This window comes from Elephantulus edwardii, unplaced genomic scaffold (genome assembly GCF_000299155.1).
Source record: "Elephantulus edwardii isolate Elephantulus edwardi_28Jun2011 unplaced genomic scaffold, EleEdw1.0 scaffold00073, whole genome shotgun sequence".
NCBI lineage: Eukaryota > Metazoa > Chordata > Mammalia > Macroscelidea > Macroscelididae > Elephantulus > Elephantulus edwardii.
In genome coordinates, this window is record NW_006399823.1 from 15,507,743 (window position 1) to 15,520,321 (window position 12,579).

The 12,579-nt window shown below is 39.8% G+C and overlaps 1 protein-coding gene across 4 annotated transcripts in view; it reads left to right on the plus strand.

The window, feature by feature from the left end:
• The window catches only part of NRP1 (neuropilin 1), a 188,764-nt gene that overhangs the window by 98,795 nt on the left and 77,390 nt on the right, over positions 1–12,579 (plus strand). For all 4 annotated transcript variants that reach the window (XM_006888943.1, XM_006888946.1, XM_006888944.1 and 1 more), the window contains exon 6: positions 928–1,094. In XM_006888943.1, coding sequence (XP_006889005.1) covers positions 928–1,094 — 167 coding nt within the window. The remainder of the gene's footprint in view (positions 1–927; positions 1,095–12,579) is intronic.

The following is a 12,579-nucleotide window of genomic DNA, read 5'->3' on the forward strand; positions in this document are numbered from 1 at the left end:
TACTGACTCTTGTGTGCTTGTATAAGTTACACTAGGAAATCGTTCAGTACTAAAATTTTATGTAAACACAATTAGTGTGTACGCATATGGCATTCCTGTATGCATTTGACAAATCAATCAGAGCATTTGTCATTTGCTAAGGAATTCCAAATAGTGTTTCTATTAACCTAGGTCCACTTGGGAAAATAATTCATCTTGCTAGCCTTATCATTAAAAATTATTACTATGGATGGGATTGCAGCGCAGCTCTTTGCCAGTAGGCCACGAGAGCTCCCTAATTAGGCCGTACACAGGTTAATCTGAAACCAAATAAATTTCTGGATAACTGAAAAAAAAAAATTATTACTATGGAAATGTAACTATTGGTACTCAGTTCCAGTAGATCCTTTGCAGTTATTTCTGGTTTTAAGTCAAAATCAGAATGAACTTTTTAATCTGCCATGTTGTTGTTGCTGTTGTTGTTGTTATGTGCCATCGAGTTGCCTGCGACTCATAGCGACCTATGTACAACAGCTTTGAACTCTACTCTATCCCGTGCCAATCTTCTTGCCTCTGACACACCCCATTACCCCAGTCACTGAATCAATACTTCTCATCCAGGGTCTTCCTCTACTGCACTGTCCCTCCACCCTCCCAAGCATCACATCCATCTCCAAGGACTTGTCCCACCTTGCAACATGCCCAGAGTATGTCAGATGAAGTTTCAGAATCCTTGCCTCCAAGGAGCAGCCTGATTTCACCCTCTCTAGAACAAACCTGTTTTCCTAGCAGTCCATGGTATATTCAATACTCTTCTCCAACACCATACCTAAAAGGCATCAATTCTTCTATCATCCATAATAAAAAAAAATGTGTCTTTTGCCACCTATGCTTTGATGCTTTGTTGACTTGGGATCTTTTTTTTTTTCCTATTTTTTTGCCCTTCAGATTTCAAATGTATGGAAGCACTTGGCATGGAATCAGGAGAAATTCATTCTGATCAGATCACAGCTTCTTCCCAATATAGTACCAACTGGTCTGCAGAACGATCCCGCCTAAACTACCCTGAGAATGGTTGGACCCCCGGAGAAGACTCCTACAAAGAATGGATACAGGTATGTTACACGAGATCTGTACCTTGCATGTAGGGGGTGAGGCGATTTTGATAATCTAGAAAAGTCCTTTGAAAGCAGCATTGCCATGTCCTGTGCCCTCCAAGGACAGTTGTATGGTGAGCATCAGGTACCATGACTTGCAGCAACATCAGAGAAAATGGACCTCAGTCACTTACCTGGACGTCCATTCATCTTAGAGACTTCTGTACTGTTCTCAGCAGAATATGAGCACAGATGTCTCTGTGCGGTAACAGTGGAACAATCTGGATTTTCTCCAGGGGTGACACATTTTCTATTGGTATGCTTCCTACTTTAGCATGTTTTCATTTCCTTGATGAAATACATGTCAATTTCTATACATGTGTATATCTGGATGGAATGATAGTTTCCAAATAAGAGTTTTTGTTTGTTTGTTCAGGGTAAGAGAGGGGAAGGATGTGGTTGGGGTTTGTTTATCCATAAAGGTAGATATATTGTTATATGCCCTCAAGTCAATTCCAACTCAGGACAGAGTAGAACTTGCCCATAGAGTTTCCTAGGTTAAACTCTTTAAGGAATCCGATCATCAGGTCTTTCCTGCTTTAGTGTTGCTGGTGGATTTGAACTGCAGCTCTTTTGATTAGCAGGCAAACACTTAAACATGGCACTTTTGTTGTTGTTGTTGCTGTTGTTTTTATGTGCCATCGAGTCATTTGTGACTCATAATGACTCTATATACAAGAGCCCTAAATGCTGCTCTATCCTGTGCCAACCTCACCGTCTCTGACACATTCATTCCCACCACTCCACTCACAGAATCGATCCATCTCGAGGGTCTTCCTCTCCTGCACCACCCCTCCACTCTCCCAAACATGATGTCCCTCTCCAAGGATGGCATTACCTGGCGTTTTTTCATAGGTCTGTATAGCCTATACCAAAAAGAAAGTGTTTAACTGATGACCCTAGTCTCTGTCAACTCTGTACAAACATCTATGTTTATACACAAAAGAGTAAACATACATGTGTAAGCATGTGCCATCCTTATCCTCATGGATGGTGTTGTGTTTCTTCTTTGTTCTAACAGTCTGCCGGAAAACAGTTACTGCTGAGTTAGTTTTGACTCAAAGATATGACAGGGTGACATCCACTAGAGATTAGTAACTGAGCACAGTACACTAGTGCTCACCTTGCTTATTGAGTAATCCACTCCTGTCTGTCACTACTAAATATATAAAATGACTAATTCCCAGAGGGACTTTCTCAGCAAAGAAAGAACCAAGGTGATTAATCTTCCCGCTGCTTCCCACATCTATTGCTGTTTCAGTCTTTTGAGCACAAATACCAGATTTCATTTTACTTTGGAAAGGTCAATATTAGTTTAACATACACTTAAAGTGAAATGGTCTATTACAGGAGACTGAACTCATGCTAACCTCTGAATTATAACATTGAGCAATGTGTAGAGGCTGAGGAAAGATGAGACTTTCACCTTGGGATTGCTGAATCTAGCCCAAGATTAAGGCAGAAATGAAATTAATTTGCCCAAGTCAAAATAACTCTTGATAACTTGTTTTTACACATCTCCAACCCAACAGGCAGTTCTGTATGATTGACAGATGGGCCTCCAGAGGAAAGCTTACATTTTTGCAATACTAAGCAAGTTTGAACAGCAGTGTAGTCCTATTCTTGGTAATGTGTGAACTCTTCATAATTTAGGGACAGCGGTCTTGCAAGAGTTCTGAAATTGCAGCTGTAGCAATTCTTCTGTCCAAAGCAATTCTAAGTTAGAAGAAACACAGAGACTAAATGGGTTCTTACAAAGCATTTGTCAGCAGGAAAGGGTTTACATCATTCTGAAGATTTGGGCATATGTTGAGATTGCCTCAGAAGAAAAAAAATTCTAAAACTGTTCAGCTCTTTCCATCAGTGATAAAACATGGTCACAATAAAATGAGGTAACAAAAGTCTCAAAACAAGACTTACTTCTTGCTCATGCTACGCCCTATGTCTGGGTGGCTTGGGGGTCACGCCAGGACCCAGGCTAAGGGAGCAGCCATCATCCAAAATGTTAACCAGCTAGACGAAGTTGTTATTAGGTGTATATCGACCCTGTGATTGAAATCTTGCCTAATTTTGTGCCATCCTCACAATCTTCATTGTGCTTAAGCCAATTATTGCAGCATGCCACTCCATCTTGATGCAGGTTTTCCTCTCTTTCACTAACTCTCACCTTTCTAATCATGATATTTGACCCTTCCTGACAGCAGACCCAAAGTAAGTGAGATAGAGCCTCAGAATCTTTGCTTCTAAGGAGGATTCTTTGCACTTAGTGTAGCAAATTCTACCCTGGCCTTAAAATTCCCTCGCAAACACTTCTGTCACATTTGCTTGGCCAGAGCAAATCATATGACCACATCTGACTCCCAGAAGGCCGTGGTTATTGCCAACTACTGTCTAGAGCACACTGACTCATGGCAACTGCATCATCCACAGTGAAAATCTGCACTTTGTGCACCATCCCCATGACCAGTTACAGATTAGATCCTGTCTCCCACAGGGTTTTCTTAACAGATTCTCAGATTTAGAGTACTGCACCTTTTCCCTCACCTTGTCTAACAGTGGGTGTGCCCTTGGAGCCTATTCAGCAGCGTAGCCACACACAGATCTCTGTGGACAGACAGATATTGGTGGCACATGAGGTGCACTGACTGGGTATTGACCTCAGCTTCCCACAAAAGGGAGAGAATTCTATCCCTGAGCTGTGGACCAACAAACCAAACTGCACTCACTGATTCTGATTCAGAGTGGACCTGCCTCATAGGATTTTGAATGCTGTAAATCTTTACAGATGTTCAGACTGCCACATCCTTCTCCCGCAGCACAGCTGGGGAGTTTGAAATGGTGACAGTCTTTTGGCTACTGCACCACCAAGGACCCTTAAGGGGCAATGGAAAGATGTTGTTTAGCAAGTACTGGAGGGGGAAAAGTATAACTACTTGATCAGCAATTTGGGTTTCAATGTTGAAAGATACAATTATCTCCCTTTAAAAATTGAGGACACATCAATGTCTAGAGAGTTTAGAAGCATGCCCAAGGTAACAGTAAGTGGCCTGGCTTAAAACCAAGGTCTATTTGACTCCAAAACCTTCCTCTCTATATCCCATTATGGTGCAGCTTCATTATTCATGACCATTCATATAAATCAGGTATATAAATGTGGCATCGGTCATCTCCTTTCAAACTTTCCCTCCTACTGAGAAGTCTCTCTGTGAGACAGTCAGTTGCTGGCTGCTTTTAAACCAAGAACACAGGGACCTTGCTCTCGAATCCCTTTGAAAGGGGAATGTCAGAGACACTCAGCATCAGGTTCACCCTGAGGTAAAAATGTTCTTTTCATTTTTTTCAGAGTTCATTGTGCTCATTTGCATGCTAGTTGCATCCGAGCACATGGTGGGAGCTGTACCATCCACCGATCACCTAATTATGAATAATTTTGTGCGTTCCCAGCATTTCTGAAACTCCTTGGAAGTGGTTGGCTTGTTTTCATTGGCTGGTTGTTTTATAAATTAGTTAACAAATTCATTGAAATTTAGACTAATAACAAGAAACACCTTTCTGCCTCTAATCACAGACACATTAACATACATACATTTCAATTTTTGTGTATATAAGTATATAGAGAGCATTTGTTTCCCATTTCAGAATTTCCTCATTTTGCATGAAACACGTCCCCCACCCCAATACGTTGCTGTGGCAACTGCGAGAACAAATACTCTCATGTGTTAAATTAATAAGGCAATATTGGAAGCGGACTTCCCTTCAAGACAAGAACAGTCTTTGGGCTCCCATTGTTTTGTCTAGGAAATTACTGAGTGACATAGAAAAACAATGCATCATTAACCATTGATACGAATGTCCACATTGGAGTTTCCTGTGAGATGCTGTCTGCCAGAACACTTAAAAGACAAGTCAAGGAGCAGTTCAGTGAGAAGCAGCACGGAGGGAAGTTCCGTCCTGGAAGGTTTGCACACAATCGTATCCTGCTCAAAAGGCCACTCATATCCTGAGCCACTGAAACTTCTTAAATGTCAGTGACAGAATGTGTCACACTTTGAAATGAGCCAGTCCCCCCCCCCCATAGTATCCTGTTCTGTATTGCATGTCTTAGAGAACTTCTTATCAATGCCATCTTCTGTCTTCCTCAATCAAGGACTCAAAAATAAAGCTTTTCTGTGTCAGTAGTGCTTGTTGCTGGTTCTCAGCCACCCAGAGGCACTTCAGAAGACAGGTCTGGTGGTCTGCTTCCACACAGGCTCTCACTCATTGCGATCTACTCAGAATTGCCTTGTAGCCGACCCTCCACTGGGTTTCTGAGGCTGTAAATGGCAAAGGAGGAGATTTTATAGCTTTCTCTTGAGGACCCTGCAGAGCACAGTTCAAATATGCATACAGTTGGTCCTTATGAGGCTGAGCCAACTTCAACACAAGGGACAAGAACCACAATGGAGAAATTCATCATTTCCAAGCACATCATTAAACAAATCTCACTGAGAACAACTATATAACAAAAAAATTTATACTGTCTACTCCACTCAAGCCCTAGTTGACCATGAATTCTTTAGGATAGAGAGATGTTGTCTCAGATTTTTCTTCTCCTCTCGTAAACTAAACATATAGCATACACCTACTCCTCAATCATTAATACCCTTAATCTAATATTTCAAATTGATGTTGTTGTGTGCCATCAGGTCAGATCTTCTCCTGAGTAACAGCAGTAGAGTTGAACTACATGCCTTTGGCATTATAGCACAGCTTCTTACCACTAGACAGGCAGATATGACTATGCATTAGTGACGTAAATCTGGCAATGACCAATGGGAGCCATGAAGTAAGACTAATGTGGTGTAAGTGTGATGATTAAAGTTAAGGTATGTGTCAACTTGGCCTGGCCGTGATTCTCAGTGGGTTGAGAATTATGCAATGATGTAATTTGGTGCTATGTGAGAATGTAATATGGCAGTTATTTAGTAGTGCAATCTTCTTTCATTTTGTGATCTGATATGGTCTTTATTATAATGCTGATTTTCAAATAATGACCTGGTCTTTGGAACCTCACCATAAGTTGATTAAGTAAGGAGTAGGCATATTGGGTCTGCTTAGGACCCACCTTATAGATCCTACTCACACACAAAGCAGAATTTAATTTGTTAATTATTTCAATGTTTTATTAATGTTAGTGTTCACCACACTGTAAACAGATTTATCCTTCTAGCTTTAATTAAAGCCCATGGGAGTGCTTTCCTCAAAACAACTGTGACTTTTCCCTGATTAAAATGCCAGGAGACAAACCAAAAACAAAAATCAAGAGACATAATGCTTGAGTGGGATGTGAACTTTGTTCATCTAATGAAATAAAAGTAGCACCAGGGACTAATCGATTACTACACCCTCCAGTGACTTTAGAAATACAATTACTTGACGAATCAACCTCCTTTACTGGGGAGGAAAAATCCCCATTGCATGCTTTAGTCCTTCAGCTATTGCAAAGGAACAGAAAACACTTGACTTTTAACTCACATCTGTTTTGTTTGGTAATCAGCTCTATTATGGGTTAATCACATAGGAAAAAAAAAAGGAAACTTCTGTGACAACATTCCTTAAGAATACAGCAGCATGTCCCTCACACAAAAGCTCCTTCTTTCCCCATTATGTTTTCTAGTTATTTTTAGGTGCCATCAAGTCAGTCTGACTCACGATGACCCTAAGTGCAACAGTCAAAGCATCTAAGTCCAACAGTCCAAACAGCGTTTCTAGTACAGGTGTTAATTCAGAGGTTTAAGGAGAAGGAATTTTCTGAAAGAGAGTGCTAGAACTAACCTTCTGAGAAATGTTTCCTTTTGTTGTTTATTTCTCTGGTATCATATTAAAGTCACCAACGTTGTTCTAGCTGAAGGAATTTGAAGTAGGTAGATTCGCTAATCAGGTTCAAAATACACCCATAACCCACACACTACCCTCAACTAACTACCAATGATAGTGTTTTATAACATGTTCAACACATGAAGCTAGTCATATCCAAGTGGGCTTTAGTTGGCTCTGTTTTTTAAAACTAATTAATTTTGAGACATTTCTACTAGCAAAATCATGTGGTTCTCTTGCAGTTTCCCTTTTATAAAGTTCCATGTCATGTACTTTGCTCCATTTGAACCTTAAAGTTTGACTTGAGTAGACCAGAGATTACTAACCTCATTTTCATGGGCGATGATTGAGGCATGTTCACCTGAGTCCCAACTTTGGGAGAAGACAGTACTTTTGGAAAATCTCAGCATTGCACAATTGAACCCAACTTCCTTCTTAAGCCTTGGATTAGCAAGGAGGTACTGAAAAAAAGCTTTGGGGCACAGTGAGCTCAGAAGTCACTGACTGTGGTCAGCTCCAACACAGACCCAGAGAGCTTGCATTGCTTGTCAATATTTGAATGAGGAGTTTTTCATGTCACACTCCTTTGACCAATGTAAGCTGTCCACATAAGATTATGCCAAATATATAAAGATTACAAAACATGGTGAGACCTTCAGACCCTGGGGGTCACAGTGATATACTCACTCACATACTCAATTTCCTGACAACTCCAGTGTCTTTGCTTATGTCCAGTGGACCTTCATGAAGCCTCAAGACCCTTGGAGGTTTACTGCCTGTAGGAGTTACCACCACTCAAAGGTGCCCTCTTCCGGTTAGCAGCAAACCCCTTACAGAGTAGGCTACCAGGGTTATCCTAATAAGATCTATCAAATTATGAATAAAAGAAGAGAGTGCCAGTTTATTCAGTCAAAAGAATTTGATCTTTTAGTCGCTTATCTTTGGCTTTAAAGATAGGCTCTAGCAAAATGGAAAGTATTCTTAAAGTTAAACATTACTGAATCACCTTAATGCTTTGGAATGCCATTTAGTTTAATGAATGCCATCGATCATTTTTGCCTTGTAAATGTTCTGGAGAAAATCTTTTCATTCTACAGTCATGTGTTGAGTGTGAAACAGGTATCTCCTATTAAACAGCTTTTGATTTTTCATACCATTGCCAACTTGTAGCAGGCTTATAATCTGTAATGTTGTATCCAAAATGGGTTCCATCTGCTAAATTGACCAATCCAGAGCGTGCAGAGAGTCGGGTTATCTTGATTGTAAACACTCTGTGGCTGTAAACCAGGCTCTTTAGGGAGTGTATTAACTCATTCAGATCATTAGGAAATTGCCAAAATTACAACAAAGTAATACTTCATAAATCTATAACCAGAGAACTGACAGAAAAAAATTCATTGGGTTACCCAAAGTAGAGTGAAGCGTATAAAATAGAATGTTAGCAAATTTAAGGGGAAAATACAGCTGTTCAATTGAATGTTTATTCCCCAGGTGTGCCATGTGCTCGCTCTGTGTGTGTGTGTTTACTGCAACTAATATTAACATGCTGTTTTAGCTTAAACATTCACCTAGAAAGGACACAATTTGCATCAAAAAAATTTCCCAGGTGAGCCTTTGTTATCTTACCACAGTTCCACAGTGATTTCCATTTCCTATGTAAAAAGAAATACATTGGATCCTACTGCTTAATATATCATAGGTCTGCTCCACAGAGGAAGTCCATGACCCCATCGCGGCTATGTCCTGAGAAACTTCCTAATGGTTTGTCTAGTACCTTGGCTTATCACAGTGCATGAAATAATTTGAAATAAAAAATAATAAGAGAGTTGAGGTAAACTCCATTTTGGTTGTTATTAAGAAAGCAGTGAGTTAGGTAAAATAGAATATTTATATGCCAGATAGGTACCTCTGGTAGCAAATTGCACTGCTGACCCCTAGGTGTTCGTCTGACAGTTCAGATCTGCTAGCCGCTCCATAGAAGAAAACTGGAAAATCTCCTTTTGTTACAATTTATAGCTCTAACTGTGATGAAGGGTCACTATGAGTTGGAACTGACTGGACAGCTTTGGATTTGAGGTTTCAAATGCCAGATAAATATTGAGATGTTTTTAACCAATTGTTTTGCCATGAAGAAATTACTTTGGGTGATAGGAGCTATTTTGATTAAATTAATTATACCCTAAAATATCTGTCAATTTTACTAATTAGTATTTCATGTTAACACATGCTAAAGAGAATATGACAGTTTGAAGAAACTCATTTTTGTATGATGAAGTGTCACTGGAAAGGCAATATTGGAAGGGGTGTGACTCTTAGAATTACATCTACAAATATTGGGCATTTATGTGACATGGAAAGTCCATATGCCTTATGGTTTTGTGTTTTATAATTTTATGTCATTGTCTATTTGGAATCAAGATTCAAGTTATTTCTAGAAAAGAATTTTTTTTTTCCTCATCACTATCTCTCAAATTTAAGTGTATGTGGGGGGGAAAAAAGAATACAAAATCCCTTATGTGGAATAGGTGCAGAGGTCACATCTAGGTGTAATTTAAGACCACATAGCAGGTAGGTGACAGAAGAAAGACTAGTATCTTCTTTTGATTTCTTGCTGTACCATCCTGGTTACCACTCAGTTGGAAGGGCACTCTGATCTAGTAGGTAAGGGGTTACAATGCCAACCCAAAGGGGAGTGGTTCAAATCCACCAAATGCCCCACAGGAGGAAGATGAGTAATATCCTTTCATACCATTTACAGTCTCTAAAAACCTGCTGGAGGGTCAGGTAAGAGGAGTGAGAGAAGATCTTCACCCTGAAACCCACAGCATCCCTTTTCAGCAGGAAGTAGCTAAGAGAATACGCCATCCCCTTTTCCTTATGACTCAGGGTGAAGTCTCTCTCAGGGAGGAGTGATAGGGAATGGCAAAGGACACACTGACAAAGAAGATTAATCAGAACTGGCTTTGACAAGCACTGTGGCATTTGGACAAGAACAAACTGGGAGGAGGGTAGAGAGAATAGTGCAACAATGAATGAATGGAAACCCAAAATCTCTGTAAATGTTTATGAAAATTAATAAAATATAGAAAAAAAAAACAACTCTCTAAAAAAAAAAAAAGAAGAGTTGATTGCAACTCAGCAGCAATAAACTACAACAAAACCAGTTGGGACAAAATGTGGAAATATGACGAGCTAAGCCCTCTGTTGCCACAGTGTCAGTAGTTCAAACCCATTAACCACTCACTCGGCAGGAGGGAGATGAGGCAGTCTCCTTTCATAAACATTTACAGGTTTGGAAATCCTATGGGTTAGTTCTTTTCTGTCCGGCAGGGCCACACTCTGCGGTAAAGGGTTTGGTTTTGGTTTGATCCTGACAATTGAAGCCTTTTGTAGTCACCAAGCAAACAGGCTCAGGCTTAAACCTGAGCCTATCCCTGCTTAGTTCCAGAGTTGTCTCTTGTACAATATCTAGTAAATTGACCAATCACTACAGACCTTTGTGCTTAAGTGGTTGCATTATGTCTTTAAAAACACTCAAAACCAAACCCATTGCTGTTGCGTCGATTTTGACTCATGGCAGCCTTATGTGTGTAGAACTGAGCTATACTTACAGGGGTTTCCAAGCTGTAAACTTTAGGAAGCAGGTACAACACCTTTCTCCTAAGGTATGTCTTAGGGAATGTGAAGTTCCAGCCTTTAAGCTGGTGGTTAAATTAACACCTCACCTTGTGGCCCATCTGGAACTCGATGTCTAGAGCAGGGCAGTACTGACATTCTGGGCTGGATGATTTATGCAGATTTTGTAGGGTAGTCCTGTGCAGGTACCTAGTGATATCCAAAAAGGTTTCCAAACATTGTCCAGTGCTCCCCTGGGGAACAGAATCACCCTTAGTTGACAGCCACTGGTGTAGGAGATACTCAAATTCCAAACCAACTCATTTTCTAAATAATAATAAGAATAATAATCAGATTGACAGACCTTTTGAATGAAAATGTAACTTGCTACTTGACTGGGCTTTGTTTCAGCTGTGTGTTGTGGGTATTTAGACAGACCTTAGTTCTTTTGTTTTCCAAAAATATAGATGTGTCTGTTTACCTTATGCAGGAAAATAGCATCATGGACCTCCTCACATATTTATCTTAAGCATCACTATTTTTAGCCTTTAAACATGAACTGTTTTTAGCTAAATAAATACAGATGTTATTCTAGAAGACAGTACCACTGCGTTTCCAAATGCCCTGATAAGAATGGAATTAAGAAAAGGAAGTACAAGAGTAAAACCACAAGTTACAGTTGACAAAATATAGTGGGGGGGGGGGAAGACCAAAATTAGCTCTTTCACATGATGACATTGTGTCACTGAACTTTGTCTACTTATTTTAACTTTTTTAAAACTAGTATCTGCACCTTCAAGATTGGGGTTTTGTTTTGTTTTGTTTTGTTTTGAACTTCAAATGTAATCAAGAGCTGGGAATTGTGGTTAAAGAGCCGTCCATTGCTTATTACCTTATCATTCCATGGGAAAAATAATACTAAATTTCCATTTCTGCAACATAAACAACAGCATGCTAGGAACTCTCAATTACCAACCAGCTCCATAACTGTGGACCAGTAAGAAGGTAAAGGCGCTGGTTTCACATCTGTTTTGGGTGAAAGGCTGTTCCTGTCTCTGGTATTTAAAATTTAAAGAACTTCTGTTATTATACAATTGGGAATCCTCAGGGAGTAAAATGTTAATGAAATCCATAACATGCACAGATTTTATGATAGCAGTTTGAAGAAATTCCTTTGGTGGGGTTTGTTGATTTCTGCCCTGACTGTAATAATAGGACCATTTACAGAGCACATTAATGTTCACGTTTAGGAGCAATGGCTATGTTTATGCGGCGTGTAATGTAACACACCAATTCCTAAGCTTTAAATAATTTCATATCGTAATCTGAAAGCCCCAGAGCAAAAAATGTGCGTTCTTCAAAAAGTGTCAGGCCATGCGGTTTGAAACTTGTCTAACGTACCCAGCCATCTTCTCTAAAGGTGAAAGTGCACATTGAAAATTCAAGAGTCTTCGGATGTGGGTGACTATTTCAGGCCCTTCTATATTTCTCCTTTAATGCACCATTTGAAATCTCCACATCAAAATGGCAATTTTGATCCACATCAAAATAGAAATTTTGGATGCTGACCTGAAACACCCACCCCACCCCCACACACACTCTCTCTCTCTCTCTCCACACACACTCACACAAAACACACACACACACACACACACACACACACACACACACACATTCACAAACACACTCATGCACACTATTTCCTTTCTCTGCCCACCATCTAATCTTATTCAATTCTAGGTTCAAATAGCAAGTGGAAAGTAGATTAAATCGAAAATGCTCTATAAATCCCAATAGTAATAAAATGCATTATGTTTTTATATATCCAATGATTGAACAGAGTAAGCATTTGAGACTAATTGCACACGTTACGGCTCAGTATAATCGTGTATGTACTTTTGCAAGCGACTTGTACATTCCATCCCTCTCCCCAATTATACCTCAAGGGCTTAAGAAAATGCATTTGTGGTGT